The 26199-nt window shown below is 39.9% G+C and overlaps 1 protein-coding gene across 3 annotated transcripts in view; it reads right to left on the bottom strand.

Moving 5' to 3' along the window:
* Positions 1–26199, bottom strand: part of pde11al (phosphodiesterase 11a, like) — a 256526-nt gene that overhangs the window by 86610 nt on the left and 143717 nt on the right. For all 3 annotated transcript variants that reach the window (XM_073024412.1, XM_073024414.1, XM_073024415.1), the window contains 4 exons: positions 24892–24942; positions 14267–14413; positions 7657–7764; positions 2123–2232 (listed from right to left, as the gene is read on the bottom strand). In XM_073024412.1, coding sequence (XP_072880513.1) covers positions 2123–2232; positions 7657–7764; positions 14267–14413; positions 24892–24942 — 416 coding nt within the window. The remainder of the gene's footprint in view (positions 1–2122; positions 2233–7656; positions 7765–14266; positions 14414–24891; positions 24943–26199) is intronic.

Below are 26199 nucleotides of genomic sequence, written 5' to 3'. Positions count from 1 at the left end.
AACCCACCCTTCCACTTTCTCATCTAAGTCATTTTTAAATATTCTTGAATTTATAAATGACCCATTATTACTTTGGACAAAAAAAATGAATTTGATTTTTAACTCTGCCACCACCTGAATTTTAATTAAAATATGAATTGATCGCCTGAATAACAGATATATTTAATCAATAATACTTGCATGTGAAATTCACTTATCATTATTTTGATTGAGTTTCTTGATCAATGAACATAATTTTCAAAAGTAGCAAAATTACATATTACAAGTCAATTTCACATGTCACTGCACACAGCGAGTAATGAACAAGTGTGGCTTCAGGTGAATTAGGGGTCAAGGCTTTGTTCATTGGGAACTGAGATTCTCAGCTAATCACAAATGCTCATGTAATGCAAGTCCATAATTTGCTGCTGAAATCAGTTCTGCGGTGCTGCCGTTCGTTAGACCAGTTTTTGCAGATCCAGCTTTTTTACATTTTTGCATGGAATATCACTAAAAACAGGAGCTGAAAATATGACCGTGAGGGATAGCCGAGTGACCGGAAAATGGGGCAATGTACTCCCTTTAGGACACCTAAATTAAATGCTCAATGTAAACTTAAATGGGAGAATTCAGTGTTCCAACCCTAAACATCAACAATTCCTTTCCTCCCACAGATACTGCTCGGCCTGCTGAGTTTCTCCTGCGGATCATAAACACAAGAGGTTCTGCAGATGCTGGAAATCCCGAGTAACACACACAAAATGCCAGAGAAACTCAGCAGGTCAGGCAGCATCGATGGAGAGGAATAAACAGTCAACGTTCTGGATGAGAAACGCCCTGATGAAGGGTCTCGGCCTGAAACATCCACTGTTTATTCCTCTCCATAGATGCTGCCTGACCAGTTGAGTTCCTCCAGCATTTTCTACTGTAGTGTGCAAACATCTTCAGCATATATATATACACACACACAAAAAAAAAACAGATTTCATGATATATGTGAGGGATGATAAACCATATTCTCATAGGGGTCTCTATAGTGGACTGAGATTAGGATGGGAGTAGGGGGAGTGGAATCATGGTTGGGAAAAGGGGAAAGGGAGAGGGGAGGGAGCGGGAAGCATCAGAGATCAATAAGCCAATTATTTGGTATCAAATGACTTTGCCTAGTGTCTCAGGGCTGGGGGCATCCTGTACCACTTCCTGCTCTGACACTCCTCTCTGCCACCTGTCCCACACCCCTCCCACAGTGCTTCACCCTCACCATTCCCAACATCCTTTTACTCAACCAGCTTTACAAACTTGCCCCCCGCTCCACGCTGACAATACAATACTGTGCAAGAGTCTCAGGCACCCGAGCTAAATATATGTGCCTAAGACTTTTGCACAGTTCTGCATGTATATAAAGTCTGTAATGTTTGTAGAGTGCTGATTACATATTGAAACTAATCCATACTTTTAGCAGATCACGAACAATGGAAAATGTTGATTTGTGCAAGTGAAGGTCCTTTCATGTCTTAAAGTGCTATTTTGATGGGGAAAAAAGTTTTTATTTTATGTTATTTAGAGATACAGCCCGGTAACAGGACCTTCGGCACAACGAGCCCTCGTTATGTTACGTATTATGTGATGTGACTGATTAACCTAGTAACCCATATGTCTCTGGAATGTGGGAGAAAGCTGGAGCACCCAGAGGAAACCCACGCAGTCACCAGGGGGACGTACAAACACCTTACAGACAGTGGCAGGAATTGAACCCGGGTCGCTGGTGCTGTCATGGTGTTTCACCAATTGCCACACTACCCCCCTACCCAAATAATTTATACTAATTGAGCCTGCCCAGCTTCTACATTTTGTTACTTTTACAATTGCCTTTCATTATTCTGCACTAGTGAAGCACAAATTGCACCAAAGGTTCAGAATACGTAACGCTTGGTTGGATGTCAAGCTAGCAACTCAACCTCGTAAAACAGAGGAACGCTAAAAAGTGGCAAGGTTGCCACCTGACATACCTAATGGTACGGCGGGGGGGGGGGGGGGGCGGAGGGATTTTTATTTTGTTTTACAGTATTCTAGATGAAGAGGAAAAGACTTAACAATTATTTTCGTTTTTAAAAACATCATGAAAACATAATCTTTCACTTACTTTTCCTGGAAAGCATTGTTTGTTCCTCTGTGATCAAGATCGTGGCAAAGACAACCCACCATCAAGGCTAAAATTTCAATATCAGTCAGAATTTCCCGAAAACCAGCAGTCTAAAGGAAGGATATTTGACAAATAATTAATTTTAAGTCACTAACATTTCTCCTGAGGTACTTTCATAGTGAGTAGGAGGACAGGCAATTTATACAGATTGAAATATTATACCATTGTAATATGTTCAGTCTCATGGACAGAAGACTGCCTGTTTCCAGAAATTCTGTGGGACCAATTTTACTTCTGTTGGTGTAAGTCAGTGATAAATGGGTTAGCTATTGTGCAAATCTCTGTAGTAGTTCTCAGTTTCCAGAGGATAATTATTCACAATCCACACAGAGGTTATGGACAAGTAAACATAGGTGTGGTTTAACACTGTATGTGTGTAAAAGATGTATTCCATACTGCTCCTTAATTGCAGAGTTCCCACAGATAAGCAATGAATATGGATAGATAATATTTGTATCTGAGATCTGTCCCTTTCATAGTGACTGATGCCACTGGATGTGTTGACCTGTTGTACGTTACATGGAGGGGTTCATTATAGTAGTTAGCACAGCACCATCCCCAACAATATTCATTAACAGTATATTGATTATCAATTGTACTGGTTTTTACATATTTTGGGATTAACTTCACCAGATTGTGAGCCCAATATACAGAAAGATAGTGTTAGCAAAACTTTATCTATCTTTCATTCCTTTTCACTCCACTGATCTACAATACAGTTTTTTCACAGAAGGATCCTTTTTTATTTAGAAACTATTATTCACTCTATTCAAAGGTCAAAAGTAAATCTATGATTAAAGTACATATACTACTCTGAGATTCATTTTCTTCTAGGCAATCAGTAGAACAAAGAAATACAATAGAATCAATGAAAAACTACACAAAGTCTGACAAACAATCAGTGTGCAAAAGAAAGCAAACTGTGCAAGTTCATAAAAATACTGATACTAGTAATTAGATGTCAACAAGACAACACTGAATGCCTGGCTCAGAGTTGGAGACCTCTTCCCAGAAACTGAGGGATTCCTTGTGACGAAACAGGACCAGGTGGTTAACCCTAAAACATTATCAACAGTACATAATAAAAGACCAAGAGAAACCAGAAACAATCCAACACATTACAGGATCCTGAAGCAGTTTAACTCAATCTGATTTTTACACAGGCACAATCAAGTGGCAAATATCATTCAACAAAATCTTGCTTTAAAATACAAACTCATAAAAGACACCATACTTTTTGAGATAAATACAAGCCGGATGTAGTTTTAGAGTCAGAGTCCTACAAATTATATTATGACCAATCCATTATTAGAAAATGGGACAATTCATAATAAAGATCCAGATCTAATATTGCAGGATAAAGAAGCACGAACAACTTAGTTAATAGACTTAGCCACTCCAAACACATAACATACAGAAATCAATCAGTGAGAAACAACATAAATATGCTGAATTAAAAGAGGAAATTGAAAGACTTTGGAACATGAACAAGGTATACATTGTCCCAACAGTAATATCTACAACTAGTGTCATCGCAAAGTCACTACACAATAGCATTAAACAATTGGGGGGGACAGTAGTATCCTGTAAATTTTCAGAAACACCACTAGAGTAGTCCGAAAGTTCCTAGCAATTGAGAAATGAGTGTGCTTGGCCTTGCCCATGTTTTCCCAGTGTGAACTGAGAGAAAAAAAAATAATAAATGGAAATTGGAATAAAATGGAATAAATTGAATTAAATGGAATTGGAATTAAATGGAATAATAAAATGGATAAAATTGGAATAAACGGAAATAATAAATGGAAAATAATAAAATAATAAAGTAAATAAAGAATACTGAGAACATAAGCTGTAGAGTCTTGAAAGTAGGTTATGGAATCAGTTCAGTGTTGAGGGAAGAGAGGTTATCCACGCTAGTTTAGGAGGCTGACTCTAATAACTGTTTCTTAACCTAGTATGAGGGAATCTAAGCCTCCTGTGCCTCCTTCCCAATGGCAGCAGCGAGAAGAGAGCATGGCTTAGTTGGTTGGGATCCCTGATGATGGATGCTGCGTTTTTGTGGTGATGCTCCTTGCAGATATGCTCAGTGGTGGGGAGGACTTTCCTGTGATGGACTGAGCTGTATCCACTACTTTTTGTAGGCTTTCTAGAGTAGGGGGCTAAGCACACAGCATTATGGTGCACCCGTGCCGATGGAGATTGTGGAGGAGATGTTGTCAATCCGAACTGACTGGGGTCTGTAAGTTAGGATGGGTCCTCTATTGGGACCAAAGCTGTGAAAATACAGCTTTACCGTCCAATTCAAGAACATTTTTTGAGTTGACAAGAAATTAGCTGGAAAACTCATTAGTCATGTCATATACTACATGAACATAAGACCATAAGGTACAGGAGCAGGTACAGGTACAGGTACCATAAGGTACAGGAGCAGAATTTGGCCATTAGGCCCATCCAGTCTTCTCTGCTGATCTATTTCCCCTTCAGCTCCAATCTCCTGACTTCTCCCATATCTCTTCATGCCCTGACAAATCAAGAATTGACCAACCCCTACCTTAAATATACCCAATGTCTTGGTCGCCACAGCTGCCTGTGGCAATGAATTCTACATAATTCAGCACCCTCTGGCTAAAGAAAATCCTCCTCATCTCCATTCTAAATGTTGGCATTCATTTCTAGAGGTATAGAATATAAGAGCAGGGATGTAATGTTGAGGCTCAATAAGGCACTCGTGAGACCACACTTGGAGTATTGTGTGCAGTTTTGGGCTCCTTATTTTAGAAAGGATATACTGACATTGGAGAGGGTTCAGAGAAAATTCAGAAGAATGATTCCAGGAATGAAAGGGTTATTGTATGAGGAACATCTGGCATCTCTTGGGCTGTATTCCCTGCAGTTCATGAGAATGAGGGGGGATCTCATAGAAACATTCCGAATGTTAAATGGCCTGAATAGATTAGATATGGGAAAGTTATTTCCCATGGTAGGGGAGTCTAGGACAAGAGGGCATGACTTCAGGACTGAAGGACATCCATTTAGAACAGAGATCTGGAGAAATTACTTTAGTCCGAGGTTGGTAAATCTGTGGAATTTGTTGCCACGAGTGGCTGTGGAGGCCAAGTCATTGGGTGTATTTAAGGCAGAGATAGATAGGTTCTTGATTAGCCAGGGCATCAAAGGGTATGGGAAGAAGACAGGAGAGTGGGGATGACTGGAAGAATTGGATCAGCCCATGATTGAATGGCGGAGCAGACTTGATGGGCCAAATGGCCTACTTCTGCTCCTATATCTTATGGTTCCTCCATGGCTGTGGCCTCTGGTCTTAAACTCCCCCACTATAGAAAACATCCTCTCCACATCCACTCTATCCAGGCCTATCAACATTCGACAGAGTTCAATTAGATCACCCCCCCCCCCCGCCCATTCAATGAGATGCCCCACTGAACACAGTCCACCCAAATTTAGACATCTTCTAAATTTGACTATTTTAGCTCTATTTAACATTTGTCCATTGCATTAATTATTTACTCGGTTTTGTCACAGGGTTGCATTGTCAAAAGTTTGGAAATAATGTATTTCGTTTTAAGTAGGTGAGAGTGATGTATCTATTCAATCATAAGGATAATTAAGTACTTTAAGGAATTTGGCATGATGCTGGCTATATTTTACCTCTTATTAATAGAGAATAAACACACTTACGACCATAACACGTAGGAGCAGAATAAGACCTTTCAGCCCGTGAGTCTGCTTTGCCATTCAATCATGGCTGATTTATTATACCTCCCAACCCCATTCTCTTGCCTTCTCCTGGTAACCTTTGATGCCCTTATTAATCAAGAGCTTGTTAACCTCCACTTCAAATATACCCAATGATTTGGCCTCCACAGCCGTCTCTGGCAATGAATCCCACAGATTCACCACCCGGTGGCCAAAGAGAATCCTTTTCATCTAAAGGGACATCCTCTCCTCTCTAACTAGGCCTTTCAGTATTCACTAGGCCATGCATGCTCTTATTTCAAACAGTCAGATTATCTGAGATATTGTCAGTTGTATGGAGGTGGGGTAGTTATGGTGAAATGCTGAAACCTGAATCGATGGAGCAGACAATATAATCTGAACATACATGACAATCGTGACAATTTAAATTCAATTCTCCTTTCCCCTTCATGGTGGAAAAAAATATAACTGTTGACATCACAAAGTCTGTACTTCACCTCTGTAGGAAACATCCACATCATGTCCACTCTGTCTAGGGCTTTCAATAACCAATAGGTTTCAGTGAGATCCCCCCCCCCCCATTTCTCTAAACGCCAGTGAGTACGTCATTGTATCTAAGTGCATTGCAAACAATGCAAAAATAATTCAGAAAATTGGGAGAGAAGGTTTGAGTTTGAATTCCAACAGAATGCCGTATGGAAGCATACAGAGTGTTAAAGTGGTAACCTGTTTCCAAATCAGGAAGGAACTTGGATAGAAGCCTGGTGGTGGTAGCCCAAAAGCTATCCTGTCCTTCTTGGTACAAATCACAAGCTTGGGTAGCTTAGTCAAAGTGGCCTGAGTTAGTCCCCGCAGTGCGCTGGCTATAAATTGGGAGCCACTCAAGTGGACTGTTCCGTCACGGATGGTGTTGCTGGAACTGCAATCATCCAGACAAGTGCCAAGTAGTGATTCAAGTTACTGATCTGTGTGTTGTAGAAGTGGAAAACTGTGCGGTAACCTGTGATCGAAATCAGGTTTATTATTATAACTGACATCCGACGTGAAATGTATTGCTTTGAAATATCAGGGCAATGCAATACATAAAAATACTGTAGGTTACAATAACAGATATGCTTTTGTAGCCACTGGTACTTATGAGTTTGGTTACTAGTAATCCAAAGATGGTGAAAGCGGGAGACAATGGCAGTGGTGCTGAACATTAAGAAATGGCGATGGCCCGGGTTAAGCAAGAATCAGAAGCAAACTGAGAAAATACATAGACTGGTTACAAGATTAAAATTTAGTCTTTTTGTAGTTGAGAAAAACACTGGGCAAAATAGAACATTTGTTCCAAGATGGGCAACAAGACTCACTTATGGAACTTATATCAAAGTGCACCTATCGTGGAGAGTTTCCTTACTCCAAATTGCTAAATTGGAGTCGTCCACAGAATCCATTATTTATTTAGTATATCAAATTATCAACTGTCTTACACCAGCAACTTTTGGTTGAAGTCACCCAGGTCAAGGAATTAATAAAACAGTTAGCAATTATAATTCACCCGGCTAATTAACACATCTTTGTGGAAATGAGGTTGTGCAATTTATCAAGTTGCTTGTATCAAACAAACCTACCAGTACTTACATATTGGAATCAATTGGTGCCTGAGATAATATAGGATTTCCCTCTTAATCATACCTTCATTAACTGGTGTCATCTATTTCACGCTATAATTGACATGCAAAGTCTTTAGATCTGTCTAACAAGATCTGACTTACTGTTATCAATGCAAACATGCACTGAGCAACATTAAATGCATGACGCCAGTTGTGGTACGGGACAGCACGGTAATTTTTTCGCACAGTAAGCAGCCAGCGACACAGAACCTGGAATACCACAGAAATATGTATGCATTAGCTAGTTCAGATGACAGTTAATATAAATCAAGACAAATTTGTTCTTTCTTTTAAGTGTTGATTTAGAGTACAATATCTAGCTTGGAGGAAAATCCAGAATTTTGATTACAGATGAAGTTTATATTTCCCCGAGTTTTAATTTTTTTTTAGTAATTTAAAATTAGGAATTCTATTTCTCTCTCTAAATGTTGTTCAGAAGATAATTACAGTGATATGATAATGAAGTATAGCTTGTGGAATAGTTCTGAAATAAAATAATCAAGTTAAAAATGTTGCTAAATTGGTAGCAAAGTATTTCATATGGGAATATAAAAGTACAGATTTACAATACTGTGTAGAAGTCTCAGGCACGTGTAAAAAAAATTTTGTGAAGTGAAGATGCTTCCAAAAATAATGAAATTAAAAGTTTCTAAATATCAAAAAAATTACTATAAAGAGCAGTAAACCGTAAAATAAAACCAAATCAAATCAATATTTGGTGTGACCACCCTTTGTCTTTAAAACTGCATCACTTCTCTTAGGTGCACTGTCATGCAGTTTTATAAGAAAATTGGCTGGGAGGTTGTTCCGAGCATCTTGGAGAACTTGCCACAGTTCTTCAGCAGACTCACTTGCTTCTGTCTCTCCAGGTAATCCCAGACCGCCTCGATGATGTTGGCATCACCCATCCGGAAACCATATAAAAAATCTAGGGTGCCAAAGACTTTTGCATTGTACTGTATAAGGTATCACCTTGTTAAGAAATGAATGAAGGAACTGAGCTCTGACTTTAACAGGGGATCAGGAAAATGGAGTATAATGACAGAAATGGGTGAGACTTTCACTTCCTGCAGAAAAATGAGGGGCTGAGCCACAGCAATCACAACATGCATAGTTTCCATCTTTCCCTGCCAATGTGTCAGGACTTGAATATAAAATGAAATGTCTGCCCCCCAGAACTGATGTAGTTCTTCTTCAGCACCACAATATAATATCAGCTTTGAACCCCCGGAGTTGAACTTACATCCATGGCTTCTGATTCAGAAGTAAGCTAAGACTGACATCTTCAGTCACACAAAAAAAGAGTCAGCATGTAAATTGTCTAAATATTTTTTTACGAGGTTATGGTAAGATAAAGCAGAATTATGATGAGGCCACACTCAGTTTGGAGGAACACCCATATCTTCCTTCTGGGTAGCCTCCAAGCTGATGACATGAACATCAATTTCTTGAATTTCCAGTAATGCCCCTCCTCACTCCTTCACCATTCCCCATCCTCTTTTCCCTCTCTCACCTTATCTCCTTGCCTGCCCATTGCCTCCCTCTGGTGCTCCTCCACCCTTTTCTTTATCCTAGGGCCTTCTGTCCTCTCCTAGAAACCCCCTTCTCCAGCCCTGTATCTCTTTCACCAATCGACTTCCCAGCTCTTTACTTCACCTTTCCCCCAGTTTCACCTATCACCTTGTGTTTCTCCCTCCCCCCCACACCTTTTAACTCTACTCCTCATCTTTTTCTCTCCAGTCCTGCTGAAAGGTCTCAGCCCATAACATCAACAGTACTCTTTACTCAAGATGCTGCCTGGCCTGCTGAGTTCCTCCAACATTTTGTGCATGTTACTCTGGATTTCCAGCATCTGCAGAATCTCCTGTGTTTAGAATATGTTGACAAAATGGTTGACTAAAGTTTTGTTTTAGGCTCCGGATACACAGGTAGGCCTGGCTGAGGGGATTTATGGGAAATCATGTGGAAGTTTCCAGTAAATCACATATCAGGAGTTTTGCCTTGTATGGAGTTGTTATTCACTTGTAGGGGAGATGGGGATGGGAGTAGGGGAGATGTAGGGGTTCATGCCTACCTGCCGGCAAAAACATCCAACTCACAGACCTCCGTTGATACCCCTGCCCCCCCCCCCTTACCCCCATCCCTATCTATTATTTTAGTCTGGTTCTCTTTCTCTCTCTTTTTTCCTCCCTCACTATAATCTCCCCCCAGCCCTACCTTTCTTTCTCTTTTATTTCCCATAATTCTCCACCTTCCCCCAGCCCATTTCCCTCCAGCCTATCACTTCCCAGATCTCTACTTCATCCCTCCCCCCACTTCTTATCCCCCCTTGACCATCCCATGTTACTTCACTCCTGATGAAGGGTTTCGGCCCAAAATGTCATTGCTACCTCCTCCCATAGATGCTGTCTGGCCTGCTGAGCTCTGCCAGCATTTTGTGTTTTTATTTATTTCCAGCATCTGCAGATTCACTCGTGTTGCTAAAGTTGCCAAGGTTTTGGTTTTGCCGTATTATTAATTTCAAAGAAAAGCAATTTTCTGGAGGTCTATGAAAAAGTTATCATTTACGGTTCATGTTGTCTTGTAAAAACAAGCAAAGATTCATCATACTCCAACTGAAGGTAAAGTGGCCTGATACAGTCTACAAGGGAAGGACGCTATGGCGGCATAGCGATTAGCGCCACGCAATTACAGCTTGGAGTGTCAGAGTTCAGAGTTCAATTCCGATGTCATCTGTCAGGAATGTGTACATTCCTCCTAGTAAACATGCGGGTTTCCTCTCACAGTCAAAAGATTGTTGTAAATTGTCCTGCGATTAGACTAGGGTGGGTTGTGGGTGGTGTGGGCTGGAAGGGCCTGTTTCGTGCTGCATCTCTAAACAAATAAAGAAAGTAAGAAATATGTGATCTGCATAGCGAAAAGTCCTCAGCCAAAACCAGGATAAGATACTGTAATTAATCGAGGAATTAATACATTAGATAAATTGGATTTATAACTGGCTTTGTAGCCCAGTTTGGAATTTAGAGCCACATCAATGCTATCATTATGACAAGGAGACACTTGGAAAGTTAGCTTCATGATAAAAGTTATATTACTCTACTCCTACCGTTGTTGTTTCTTGACTCTAGAGAATCAAATATCAGATCTAATGTTCACCAGCCAGAACCAGCAGTAACATGAAATATGTGAAGGAACAAAGACAGCTGGATAGCCTTGTTTATATCCCTCACAGGTATCCCGAGCGAAGAAGAATCAGCCATAATTCAAACAATAAAATTATTTTGGTGTACTGTGGAAAAGAATGACTTCTGACAGTATTGAACCAGGAGTCCCTCTTGCACTCATTATGAACTATAGGATGATCTGTTTGATCTGTCTGTACCTGTGATGCTATCCAAAATGATCCACACATGACAAACCTCTTTGAGATGAAGAGAGCATCTCTTGCCTTTCTGGCATTTCAGCACGAAGTGAAATTTTATCAGAGTGGAATTTACATGGCAGCATTTATGGGTAATCAATATGTTTCAGTTTCATGAAATTTAAATGTATTTCACATTGTGTGTAAGTTATTAACGCTATTTTTGCAAAAAAAAATCTTAAAGTACATTTGTGCTTGTGTTAAACATTTAGTAAACAGTTCAATAAAAATGCTTCTCATAAACTGCACTCATCCCTAAAATTGTGTAGAATTGCAGTTAGATTGTAAAATTGTTTTTAATAGAGTAGCAGAATTATTTTTTAATTAATCAAATAAGATGGCATATATCTACACTTTACATAAGGTTTTTAAAAATTTTTATTTTGAGGCAATATGCAAAAAGCCTTTCCAGCTATTCTCCCTGTGAACCGCATGGGATTCCTGCATAACCAATGCAAGAAGGGTTACGGGGAAGAAGGCGGGAGATTGAGGCCCAGAGGAAAATTGGATCAGCCATGATGAAATGGTGGAGCAAATTCAATGGGCCAAATAGCCTAATTCTGCTCCTATATCTTAGGATCTTATAAGGTTTTATTTTGTACAGAATCTGAACTGAGGGATAGTCATTCTAGATTTTAAAAAAACCTAATGATCAAAATATAAAATATAAACAGAAAATGGTGGAAATGGCTGTCAGACTGCACCTGTGGGAAGAGAAACAGAACTAACATTCCAGATCATCTCAGTTCCCTGTAGCTTAACAAGTTTCCTTTATCTTCTTCCCAGGTCTAACAAAATGTCGTCAAGGCAGGAGAATGGGACTGAGAGGGAAAATAACTCAGCTATTACCAGACAGCAGAGGGCTCGATGGGCCAAATGGCCCAATTCTGCTCTTATGCCTTATGGTCTTAATTATCTGTTGTACATTTGGCCAAATATTTTCTGATGTATTCAGAAGGTCCAAAATATAATGGGAAAATCTGTCAATGCTATATTAATGTCAGGAGGTGAGGAGAGGGTGTGTACAGGAGAGTTACTGGAAGACACCAAAAGAAACTCAGGAGAGATGTGTGAACGGACTCCACACCGGTGTGAAAGGAAAAAGTAGCAACGGACCTTTTAATACTTACTTCGCACCCTTCCTTGTTATGGCCTTAAGTGCAGTCATATCTCAGCTAGAGTTACTGAACTTTAAGGAGCAGCACAGTAGCACGGCGGTTATTCGAGGACTATTACAGCGCCAGCAGCTAGGGTTCAAATCCACCACTGTCCGTATGTTCTCCCTGTGACTGTGTGAGTTCTCTCTGGGTGCTCTGGTTTCCTCCCACGTTCCAAAGACGTACAGGTTCGGAGGTTGATCGGTCAGAAGGGAGTGATTGGGCAGCACAGACTCGTTGGGTTGTGAGGGGACTGTTACCATGCAGTAAAGCTGTATCTCTAAATAAATTTAGAGCCTGGCTACCTGATCTGATCCGGATGGCACCCAACTATGTTTGTCAGTTTCCAGTACCGAAATACAAGTCCGCCAGCTCTGATCAGATTTGGACTGGGCATGGCCAGGTCAGGTTTAAATCTATCCAAAAGATCGCTGACTGAAAGCTATTCTAACTGAGATGGTGAGCATCAGCCCCCATGTCTATGGGGCAAAGGGGAGAGGGAGCAGGGAGTGTAAAGCTAGAAGTCTCATGATCCTACCTGCTGGATGTTACTTTACCCATTATGGCAACCTCAGATGGTTGAGGAAGTTTGGTATGGGCCCCCAAATCCTACAAACTTTCAACAGGGCACAACTGAGAGCATCCTGACTGGCTGCACCACTGCCTGGTATGGGAACTGAACTTCCCTTAATTGCAGAACTCTGCAGAGAGTGGTGCGGACAGCCCAGCGCATCTGTAGTTGTGAACTTCCCATGATTCAGGACATTTACAAAGACAGGTGTGTAAAAACGGACCGTAGGATCACTGGGGTCCCGAGTCACCCCAACCACAATCTATTCCAGCTGCTACCATCCGGGAAACTGTACCGCAGCATAAAAGCCAGGACCAACAGGCTCCGGGACAGCTTCTTCCACCAGGCCATCAGACTGATTAACCCAGACTGATTTGAGTGTATTCTATGTTACATTGACTGTTCTATTTATTATAAATTATATAAATTACTATGATTGCACATTGCACCTTTAGACGGAGACGTAATGTAAAGATTTTTACTGCTGAAGGATGTAAGCAATACAGTCAATTCAATAATGCTGTAGAAACTACTTTCTGAGGTGTCTGAAGTAATTGGCTCTATGCACATGAATTCTCATCACTGTCTACGGATGCGTTGTTGAGAGCACCCTGACATGCTGCATCACTGCGTGGAACGGAAACTGGGGTGGGGTGAGGGTGGATAAGAACCCCTCTTCACCCTGGCCCATAACAGCAGTGTAAAAGCAATAACCTGTTTGATTCAGTTTTTTACCTTTTCCAGTAGCCTGACTATTCTGCCTGAAGATGGCAAGACATATATATATATATATATATATATATATATATATACACCCCATAAAACTTTACTGCCATAAAAATATGCACTTGAACTCCAGATTGGGTCTTTTTTGTCAGAGGTGACTGAGATTCATCCCACTCATTCTCTACAGACTACATTTTAAACTGAGCACATCAGTAAAAAGCTAGTGCTTCAGCTTGTCTAGTCATGAACTTAAAATCACAAGATACAAAGAAATGGTTTGGGAGCCTGCAACTTAACGGGATAAACACTGATTTCTTTCACTTCTGATAATTTCTTCCCCCTTTCCCCCTTCTCTCTTTTTCCATTCCCCACTCTAGCTCCCCTCTATGCCTTCTCTTCTCTTCACCTGCCCATCACTTCCCCCTGGCGTCCCTCCTCCTTCCCTTTCTCCCAAGGTCCACTCTCCTATCCTATCAGATTCCTTCTTCTTCAATCCTTTAACTATTCCACCAATCACCTCCCAGCTTCTCACTTTATCTCCCCTCCCCCACCCACCTTCTCCCCCCCCCCCCCCAACCTGGCCTCACCTATCACTTGTCAGCTTGTGCTCCTTCCCCTCTCCCCCACCCACCACCCTCTTACTCCAGCTTCTTCCCCCTTCCTTTCCAGGCCTGATGAAGGGTCTCAGCCTGAGACCTTGACTGCTGAATCCTCTCTACGGATGCTGTCTGACCTGCTGAGTTCTTCCAGCAGTGTGTGTGTGTGTGTGTGTGTGATAGGAATGATGGAGTGGAGGTGAGTTGGGAGTACATCAAAAGACATTCATTTGCTTCCCACCTCATAATCCACTTTGAACTTCTGCACAATTCCCAGCTCCTTGAACATTCTCAGGGAGGCTGTGATCATTCCATCGCTGTCGAGGGAAAAGTCATTGAAGGAAAAATGCGCAATCCCCAGCTCACTGACCGTCGGGAGTTTGGCAGCCTGGATGGAAGGACAGAACGATTAATGAAGGGGGAAAGAAAGGAAGAAAATCCACTTGTCACTGAGAAGTGACGCAGTAGACATCAACACTAAAACCCGTAGAGTATTTCACTCTCATCAATGTCCTGAGCCTCAGCCTACGTTTCTTCTAGTGGTGAGGTTTGAGGATGCTTGAATCCTGTCCATCAATTGATGCCAAGATGGGAGGAGGCACAGGAAGATCACAAGCCAGAGCCACTGTTAACTGACTGCATTGAGAGACGTGAGCGAACCAGAGTCCTGAAGACTGATAGACTTACTGATTAGCTTCATTTGTCACATGCTTAAAATTGAAAGCTCAACGTAAATTTACTATCAAAGTACATATATGTCACCATATACACCCCTGAGATACATTTTCTTGCAGGTGTACTCAGTAAATCCAAGAAACACTGTAGAATCAATGAAAGACCACATCCAAAAGGACGCACAAACAACCAACGTGCAAAGACAACAAACTGTGTAAATATAAAAAAAGTTTATAATAACAATAAATAAATCAATAAACAAACGGATGAATGAATGATTGACTGAGTGAATGAATGATTGAATGATTGATTGATTGATTAATTGAATGAATGAATAAGCAAGCAAAAGTATCGAGAACATGGGATGAAGAGAGTTGAAAGTGAGTGCATAAGTTGTGGGAACAGTTCAGTGTTGGGCAAATAAATTGAAACATACAGTGAAACATGTTGTTTGCATCAAATCAAATCATCAAGGATTGTGTTGGGCAGACTGCAAGCGTCACTATGCTTCTAGCACCAACATCGCATGCTTAGAACTCATTAACCCTAACCATACATCTTTGGACTGTGGGAGGAAACCAGAGTACCTGGAAGAAACCCATGTGGTCACAAGGAGGACATACAAACCCTTAACAGGTAGCAGCAGGATTTGAACCCCGATCTTCCAGCTGGCAGTGTAAACCATTGCACTAACTGCTACACTGCCATGATGCCTTGCTGGATAAATCAGCTGGATTGATGGGGTTCAAGGAGTGTGTGATGCTTACAGGATTGCATAGGGCTTGGGTGAGTGACGGGGGTTAGTGGAGTACAGGGTGGCAAAACTATGACATGTGTGCCCAAGATGGTACAGACAAAAATGGTGTTGTCACATGGCATGCAGTGCCACCATTCAATTCTTTAAACTACACCCATAATAAAAAGATAATGATCACTTTATTGCCAAATATAAACAGTGAATGATCTTTTACAATCCGAGTGCAGTAAGATGTTTTCACTGTTGTAATTTCATTAATAGTAAAACAATGAATGCATGTAAATAAGCAGGAAAACTCATCCTTCTTCTTTAAAACAGTCTATAATTATTGTTACTAATTCAGTAATCAACGATAGCCTCTGTATGTGAGAGAATCTGATTATTGCCAATTTGGGCACACACTCTCAAAAAAGGTTTGCCAGCCCTGAAGTGGGTCTTCAGGGAATGTGCGGAGCTTGGGTAGGTGATAGGATTCATGGGAGTAAACAATCATGGAATTACCGTATATGGGTGATAACCCATCAATAACTCTTCGAGACGTGAGGCGAGATATTGGCTTTTATTGACTGGAAGAAAGAACAAGCAGTAATTGACCACCATACTACATCTTGGAGACTGAGGGCAGGGCTCAGGCCTCAATCGCCTTTATACCGGGGTCTGTGGGAGGAGCCACGGTCAGTGGGAGGAGCCAGAGGAGCAGTCAGCAGGGGTGTGTGTCCAGACAGATATATGTAGTTCACCACAATGGGGCTAGTGCACTGGAATCCGGGGGAGCATGTGGGGCTTAGGGAAATGCTTAGTCTTTGGTGACTATGAATGTGGTTATTTACAGCACGGTACCAAGACCTTCAGGTCCAATGAGCCTGTGCCATCCAATTACACCCACGTGACCAATTAACCTCTAACCCCTAGGTCTTTGGACTGTGGACAAAAACTGGAGCACCCAGACGAAATCCACGTGATCACAGGGAGAATGTACAAACCCCTTACAAACAGCAGCAGAATTAAACCCGGGCCGCTGGCATTGTAATAGCGTTAACGCTAACTGCCACGCTGCCGTACTGCCCCAGAGAATAAGACTTACTTGGGGCTCTGGGAGGCTGTGAGCATCTCCATAGGAATGGAGAGAGGAGAGGACCTCATAAAAAGTGAGAAGCTCAGGCAAGCATCAAGGCTCTCAGTTGCAAAAATACAACAGTCAGTTTTAGGGATAGGAAAATGATTCCTCCTGTTTCTTCCATCCAGTTCTGCAGATGGAGTGCTCGGATCAAGTGTACTTTCTATCAGTCATTTTGAAAACGTAGTTGATGGTGAAAAGTTGTGACACAATACCTTCCTGCTACTTGCGATCACAGTACATAGATAAGAGCACAATGTATTCAAATGCAAAACTTCCATTCATATTAAAAGCTGAAGCAGGGACTATACAGGTGCAGCACAGCGGTGTAAACAGAAAATATTGAAGATAGAAGCACAAAAGGCCATGAATCCTCTTTGGTTATAGGGAATTATGTGTATATTGTGAATGAGAAAGTAATCGTTAAAGAATTATTGTGTGACCACTAAAAATGACAGATGTGTTAACATTCCAATGAATTTTGACATGAAGGTATGATGATTCCATATCACTGCATTAATAATAACATTTTAAACTTCTTCGAGTTTTATCTTCATGACAAGGGACAACATGGTAGCACAGCAGTTAGTGTAATGCTATCACCGTGTCAACGATATAGTACGGGTTACTAGGTTAATTGGTCATATGGGTGTAAATAAGCTTCTTGGGCCAGAAGGGCCCAATACTGTGCTGCATCTTTAAAAATAAAACATTCAGTCACTCCGTTCAAAAGATCACAATATATGTCCTGAACGTGGGGAAATGTACTTCCCTCCTTAGTGTGATAATTATTGGGTAGCGTTCACAAACAGGAGGGATAATGACAAGGGAGGTCAGGGTTTTAAATTCAAGTGTGCAGATTGGCTGTTAAACCAGCAAATGCAGAGGAAATGGGAGACAGAGAGACCACTTCTTTAAGTGGTGCATGGCAGGCAGCAGGGCAAGCAACATCCGTGTCAGCAGAGAAGGTAGTGGCTGGAGAAAGGGAAGCTATGAGGAGGTGACGAGAGGGGGTGAGCAGAGAGTGGGGTAAATACATGATAGGAGAAATAACTAGCGGATGCAAAGTGATGACACTTTTTTAGCAAATGTACAGAGGCAGATAATGAGTTTTGCCTGATGAGCACAAATAACAGATTATTTATGTGAAGAGATATCTACAAATTCCTAGAATATCTGCTCCAATCTAAATCTTGATGAATTATATTAACAGTTTAAAAATTTTCTATCATCTTTTTTTTCCTAAAGAAGAACAAGGACCCAACTGAATGTTCTTCATATAGGCCATTACCCAATGTTGATACTAAAATCCTTTCTAAAGTTCTGGCTCGTAGGATTGAAAATATTCTACCTTCTATTATTTCTGATGATCAGACTGGATTTATCAAAAACCGACATTCCCATTTTAATATATGCCATGTATTAAATGTTATTTACTCTCCCTCCCAGGAGATAGCGGAATGTATGATATCCTTAGATGCTGAGAAGGCCTTCGATCGGGTTGAAGGGAATTATTTATTTAAAACCATAGAAAAATTTAATTTTGGACTAGATTTTATTCAATGGATTAAATTACTGTATCTATCACCTTCTGCTCAAGTTCTTACTAATTTTCAAAATTCCAAACTATTTAAACTTCATAGCGGAACTAGACAAGGCTGTCCATTGAGCCCTTTGCTCTTCCATCTAGCTTTAGAACCCCTCGTCATTGCTTTTCGAGAATCTAATGATATCTGTGGTATTTTAAGGAGAAGTATTACTCACAAAATTTCGCTTTACGCTGGTGATATATTGCTATTTATCTCTAATGTTGAGACCTCGTTACCTTGCATACTTTCTTTACTCTCCCGTTTTAGCCTGTTTTCAGGATATAAATTGAACCTACATAAGAGTGAATTATTTCCTTTAAGTAATTTGGTATCAATTAATACTAATCTGCCTTTTAAAACTGTAAGGAATCAATTTACATATTTGGGTTTAACAGTCACTAAGAATCACAAACACCAGTTTAAAGAAAACTTTCTTACTTTATTGAATCATGTAAAAAGGATATCATTAATTTGATCACCTCTTTCAATATCGTTGATTGGATAAAATAATTCTATTAAAATGAATATTCTACCTAAATTTATATATCTTTTTCAGGCTTTACCCGTTTTTATTCCTAAATCCTTTTTTGACTCTCTTGATTCTATTTTATCCTCCTATATATGGAAAAATAAACGTTCTTTTTTAAATAAAGTTCATCTTCAAAAATCTAAAAAGTCTGGAGGTTTAGCCTTACCTAATTTTAGGTTTTATTACTGGGCAGTTAATATACGATATCTTACGTTTTGGCTGTATTATATTAATCGTGTAGACTGTCCGATAAGGGTCTCTTTAGAAGCTAACTCTGTTAATAAATTTTCTATTATTTCTCTTCTTGGATCCTCACTTCCTTTATTTGGAAGTAAACTAACTGATAATTTAATAGTTAAACATACTCTGAGGATCTGGATACAATTTAGAAAACACTTTGATTTATTGAGATTTTCCCTTCCAAATCCCATTCATTCTAATATTTTTTTAAACCCTCCATGACTGATTTAGATTTTAAAGAATGGGACAGGTTGGGTATTAAATGTTTTTGGGATCTGTTGGAGAAAACCTTTTTTCATTTGAGCAATTGTCAGCTAAATATAGCTTACCCAAAACTCACTTTTTTAGATATTTACAAATCAAAGACTTTTTAAGATCTCAATTATGCACATTTCCTATAAGCTCAGGTAAGAACTTACTAGAATACACCTTTTCATAATGGTTCAATATCTAATATTTATGGTATGTTACTGGAGATGAAGAATGTTCCTTTAGACAAAATTAAGAATCTCTGGGGACAAGATTTACAGACATCAATATCTGAGGAAACTTGGAATGAAATTTTTAAACTGGTTAATACTTCATCTCTATGTCTCGTCATTCCCTCATACAATTTAAGGTGGTACATAGAGCTCATATGACTAAGGTTAAGCTATCTCAGTTTTATTCCGATATATCTCCCTACTGTGGCAGATGTAATAACGGAGAAGCTTCATTAATTCATATGTTTTGGACTTGTCTGAATCTTGAAAAATACTGGAAGGAAGTTTTTCAAACTTTTTCCTTTCTTTTTAAAGTCAATTTTAAGCCTAACCCTTTGACGGCCCTATTCGGTATTGTTGCAGGACAAGATAGTAAGCTGAAGGCATCTGATTGACATACCTATAGCCTTTAGCTCTCTTATAGCTAGCAGGATGCTTTTGTTTAAATGGAAAGATGATTTTCCTCCGACTCATGCTCAATGGTTATGCCACGTTATGTCAAGTTTAGATTTAGAGAAGATTCGTTGTTCAATTTCTGAATCTCGTCAAGACTTTCAAACATTGTGGGGAGCTTTTCTGAATTATTTTCAAAACCTTCAATTCGTTGTTTAAACTCAGATGTTGGCTATTATTAATTTTTATTACATGATAAGCTATTTTACTTTCCTTTCTCCTTAATGAACAGCTTCGGTCTTGGTAGGGGTTAGATTCTTTTGTAATAAATTAGTATATTTCAATATAACTATTGATTATCTTACATGAATACGGGGTAATGAGATTGTTATTATGAACAGAAATAATGTAATTGGGAGGTTTTTTTAAATCTTTTTTGACCTTTCATATACACTTTCTTGTACTCTGTATTCTTCTATGTAGAAACTAATAATAATATTGGAAAAAAAATCTATCATCTATCAGGATTTTTTTTGGCTCCTTTGAGAGCTCTACCAGAGACGTAACCTACCATCCCTTCAATGTAGCATGTGCACAATAACAAAAATAACTGTGCACCTGCCACTGGGCGGCAGGGTAGCATAGTGCTAACGCAATGCTTTATGGTTCCAGTGATTCGGGTTCAATTCCCACCATGCTGTGAGGAGTCTGAATGTTCTCCTCGTGACCACATGGGTTTCCTCTGGATGCTCCGGTTTCCTCCCATGGTCCAAAGACCATGGGATAGGCTAATTGGTCCTTGTAAATTGTCCCATGATTAGGCTAGGGTTAAATCGGGGGATTGCCTTTTGGAATTGAAGAGTCAAAAGGTCCCATTCCTTGCTGTAGCTCAACTCAATAAGTAATTAAATAAATAAATAAATGCATACATACGTAATGTACTATAGCAAAGTGTAAGCAGAATTTCTCGGAAGATGCCATGGGGATCAGAACTCCCTGGTTTCTTGGACCAGAAAGTAAACTTCTGGTAGACTTCATGGAGAAGAAGGATACCTACTCAGGTGATGATTGGCGAGTGTCAAAGCGAGAGGCACTCGATCAGTTGTCTTTTATTGCTTTGTGTATCTGTACATTTTAAAAATTTGAGACCTTCTCTGCTTTTAGCATTCTTCTCCCTTAGATCCAAAATGGGCCTGTCTGGAAATTGATTTGCCACAACTTTTTTGCTCGTTCAAACACCTATTAGATCCGTTAATCAGTCTTTCCATCTGCACCGTTTACGTTGTGTCATCAACAAATTTGCATATGTGATTTTTAATCATCATCTGTCATTTATATGAGAATTAGGAGAACATTGGCAGATATGAGTCATATCCGCTCAATATGAGTCCTTGCTCCGTATCCCAAATCATGTGCCTTGCCAGTTGTCAGTCCTGAAGAAGGATATCAGCCTGAAACATCGAATGTTTTTCATTTCCATCGATGCTATCTGGCCTGCTGAGTTCCTCCAGCACTGTGTGTGTGTTGCTTTGGTCTTTCTTTTAACTGGATTAATAATTTGTATACAACTCCATAAACATTAACTTTTAGTTAAAAATCTCTTTTTGGGGGATTTTTTTCAAAACCTTCTGGGAGACCATATCAACACTTGGGGAGCATGATTGCCTAAGAGAGTCGGTATGTTGTGTATAGACAGAAGAGCTTCTGCAGATGCTGGAAATCCAGAGTAACACACACAAATGCTGGAGGAACTCAGCAGGTCAGGCAGCATCTACAGAGAGTTATAATGAGTTGACATTTTGGGCTGAGACGCATCATCAGGACTGGAAAGAAAGGGGGAAGGATACAGAATAAGATGGTGGGGGCAGGAGGGAAGGAGTACAAGTTGGAAGTAGAATAGACTGTGTGGTAGTGCTAGATATATAGATGGGGGGGTGATTATGAGAGTTTACAGAAAGAAAAGTATGTGTTCATGAAGGAATCGACTATGAGGAGTGAGTGAAATGATGGTGTGGGTCTTATTAGGCAAAACGTGGTAAGATGGCAGCAATATGTCAGGCTAGATGTGGGGAAATGTACACTGGACTCACCGAACATTACCAAACCTAAAACCAATTTGCTTGTGTGATCGTAGACATGCCACTCCCATCAACTTCCAGTTAATATTGGGCACAAGAGCATTAAACAAGTTTTCCCAATGGATGGAAACATTAATCTTTCAAGAAATATGATCAATTTTTGATTCATCTAAAGCCAGGATTTTATTTAGCAATGTAATCAATATACTTGATTATATCAGACATCGGATAGTCAAAGCAATAACAAATTAAAGTATCATAGGAAATTCTATGCAATGAGCAGTGATGGATTGAATCTTTTTATAAGATCGTCCTTAGAATGGGAAACAGGGTTATTTAAACCCAATCATGTTCATCATATAAAGAACATCCTTTGTAAATCCATACCAGCTTCTGCGATAATTGATAACTCTGAAAGTTGCAAGTCTACTGTAGGCTGATGTTAGGATAACTGGTGTAGAATTCCCTTTCCTCAGCCCCTGCCCCTAAATAGCAGGACGATGTTTAAATAGAATGCAATCGATATCATCTTATTGTGTCTTTTTTACCAGATTCAGCAATAGTAAAGCAGAATGCAAATTTCATTGGAATATTTAATGTAGCTAAGGGAGTATTTTACAAAGGGAAAGAGACAAATTGAGATTTGGAGCAGTTCACAAACAAGCCATTCATCTCTTCTATATCAGTTCAAAAAAAATCAGAAATAACAATCTCAGTTTAGTGTTGATTGACCTGGAGGTGGAAAGAAAACAGTGTCAAGGGATTGTGCATAATTTAAACTTGGCGGATTTTGATTGGGCATACATTAACAATGTGATGTTTGTGTGAGTCAGTCAGTGTGTGTGAGTGTGTGTATGTCTGTTTGTGAGTGCATGTAAGTGTGTGTGTGTCTGCAAGTCTGTGTGAATGCATTTGCTGTGTACGTTTGTGTGTGTCTGACTGAGTGTGTGTCAGTGTGTCTGTCTATGAGTGAGTGTGTATCGGTCTGTCTGTGAGTGTGTGAGAGCTAGAGCTGGTCTATTTCAGATGAGAGGGTGGGAAGCTTGAGGGTAGGATACAAAAACACAGGGAAGATGGCAGAAGGGGTGAAGCTGGACTGTGAGAGAAGAACGATGACTGGGGCAGTATGCAAAACTGCAGGGTGGCAGCACAGTATGGAGTCAAGTCAGGGCAAAGGGATTGTGGGGGAAGAGAGGGGGGGAGATCACAGAGTAAAGATAGAATAAATTTGACAGTGTTTGCTGGGGGGAAAGCAGGGTTTGAAGGAATATTCCATTAAATGAGTGAGGAGAAAGATCCTTTAATCAAAATAGAAAGTCAATTGGTCCATCAAGCCCACTGCATGTTGGGTCTCAGAGCAATCCTATCAATCTGATGCCCAATTTATTCTCTTTTAGCTATACTATCATGTGTGCCCATAAACGCCCATTGATTGCCCTACTTCCCACCCTATACTTAGAACAGAGGACATATCAGCCCAGTAAAGGTCCTTTGGCCCACAATGTTGTGCCAAACTTTTAACCTACTCTACGATCAACTTAACCCTTCCCTCCTCCACAGCCCTCCAACTTCCATCATCCATGGGCCTATCTAAGGCCCTCTTAAATTTATTTATATATTCATTAAGATAAAGCACAGAATAGGCCCTTCCGGCCCTTTAAGCCATGCTGCCTCACAATCCCGATTTAATCCAAGCCTAATCACAGGACAATTTACAAGGGCCAATTAACCTACCAACCAGTACGTCTTTGGACTGTGGGAGGAAACCGGAGAACAAAAGGGTGGCCTGTGGGCTAGTGGGGGGAAGGAGCGCCTTTTACCTCCTTCGATAGAGACACATCTCTCACTCCGCCACCCAAACTCTCACGGTGCAATATCTTAATCACAGACTGGTTTTAAACTTAGCTCCAAATATTGAACTAATGTCGAAACGCCCCATCCTTCCTTCATTTTGAATGGCTTAAGACAGTCAGCAAAACATAAAACACCCATAAAATTATCAAATAGTTCACTTTCAGAATGGCAAATCATTTAGCACCTGCCCTTAAGATCGGCTCAAAATTCGGCTCTAATCAATATTTTATCTTCAGAATGAACATCGTTAATACTGAATTCTTCAGTCCATAAAAGGACAGGTTACACCATGAAGCCGCTTAAAATTACCAGAGACAGGTTAATAAAAGTAGCATGTCTGCTGTGGGTACTCATAGCTAGAAGAACGGTGCATAAAATGATGTCTATAATACGACCAACATAATTGATGATGTCATTAAGTGACATTATCCGATTCTTGAACTTGTATATTTCACGCAAATGACACAGCAAATAACTAAACATTTGCTTTTAATATATACAACTTGTTTATGAGAAATAGCCATACATAAAGTAATTGCAATAATTTATCAGTTTTGTGATTAGAGTAATTTATTTCGCACAATACTTAACATTTTACTATATAGCATAAAAAGTAGACGTTATAGCAACAGCATGCACAAGGAAAGTAATATGCAGTAACTCTTTGTGTAATAGGGGATTGCAAGCCTTAAATTCACCCATTTGCTTTTTTGGACTGTTAGTGGGTTTTATTACTTAAATAAATAATCAGCACTGACCACTCTCTGGTATTTCAGATTATTCATGTGGCAGTAGAGAGTCAGCGAGCAAATGCATTAGATTTAATCATAGGCGTCCAGATTTATAATCAACAACCTGTTTACAAATTTATAAACCCAGTCACGCGTGTTGATATATAAAACATCTTGTGAATGAAATTCCCAAGATAATCTATTATTAAACAAGGGTCCAGCACAACTGAGTTTAAAAAAAACACCGATAGCACGCACGCAAGCATTGATTTAATATCTCCATAAAAAATGGTTTTATTTTAGAGGGACACGTTTTCCAGGACTTAATGGAGGATGTTATTAGAGGTGCCTGTCCAACGGAGATACGACGGGAATTTGTGGTAGGGCTACTTCGTAGGATATTGTAAAGGAAACTCTTTACCTTCAGTCGATCAACCTCTACTTTTGAGCATGTGGCATGGTAGGACAGCAGCTGAAATAGGAAACCAGAATAAGTTAAACCTGAATTATATAAAACTGTACAACAGATGGTAAATGAGATCGAAACACATTATTACATTACTTTCATTTGAATTACAAATTCATCTTGTCAGCGTAACAAAGCAAAGAATAGCAGTTATAAAACTGTGTGGCAATGCAATCGTATTGTTCAGCATACACAGAACTGAATGTCCCAAATGTTTATCTGTGCATCGTTTCGACAGATTCAAATTTTTTATTGAAGAAAACAAAAACAGTTCCACTCTGTCTAGTTTAATTATATCCTAATTAAAAAAAAGCATTTTTTTTTATGGGCTATCTCAGGAAGAGAGGAAGGGGGGAGTAAATTCTTCTTCGTGGTTGGTCGTTCCTCACTGGAACTGCCGACACACACGGCTGTTCCTGTGTAGCCAAGATCTGAATAAATCAGTTTACAGCTCAAAATCAAACCTCTTCAGTCTTTAGAAACATTAAACTGGAATAACATTTTTATTATGTGCTATTTTTCTAATGAGCAAAGGGTGATAACTACATGCTATAAAGTGATCGAACACTACAGCACAGAAATAGGCCCTTCAGCCCATCTAGTTTGTGCCAAACTTATATTGTGCCTAGCTCCATCCATCTGCACCTGGACTATAGCTCTCCATACAGCTCTCATCCATGTACTTACACAAACTTCTCTTAAACGTTGCAATCCACCCTGCGTCACCACTTCTGCCAGCAGCTCGTTCCACACTCACATGCCCTCTGAGCGAAGATGTTCCCCCTCAGGTTCCCCTTAAATATTTCACCTTTCATTCTTAACCTACAACCTCTAGTTCTAGTCTCACCCAACTTCAGTGGAAAAAACCTGCTTGCATATATCCTATCTAAACCTCTCATAATTTTGTATATCTCTATTAAATCTTCCCTCATTTTCCTACACTCGAGGAAATAAGTTCCTAGCCTATTCAACCCATCCCTATAACTCAGGTCCTCAAGAGATGGAAACATCCCTGTACGTTTTCTCTGTACTCTTTCAATCTTATTGACTTCTTTCCTGAAGTAGGTGACCAGAACTGCAGACAATACTCCAAATAAGGCCTCGCCAACATCTTACATAAATTCAACATAACATCCTAATTCCTGTAGAAAATAATCTGATTTATGAAGACCAATATGCCAAAAGATCTCTTTACAGCCTTATCTACCTGTGATGCTACCTTTAAGAAATTATGGGTCTGTATTTCCGATCCCCTGGGGGTTT

Source organism: Hemitrygon akajei, chromosome 20 (genome assembly GCF_048418815.1).
Source record: "Hemitrygon akajei chromosome 20, sHemAka1.3, whole genome shotgun sequence".
NCBI lineage: Eukaryota > Metazoa > Chordata > Chondrichthyes > Myliobatiformes > Dasyatidae > Hemitrygon > Hemitrygon akajei.
The sequence above is the reverse complement of the archived record's forward strand: the minus strand, read 5'-3'. Positions and strand labels throughout refer to the sequence as shown.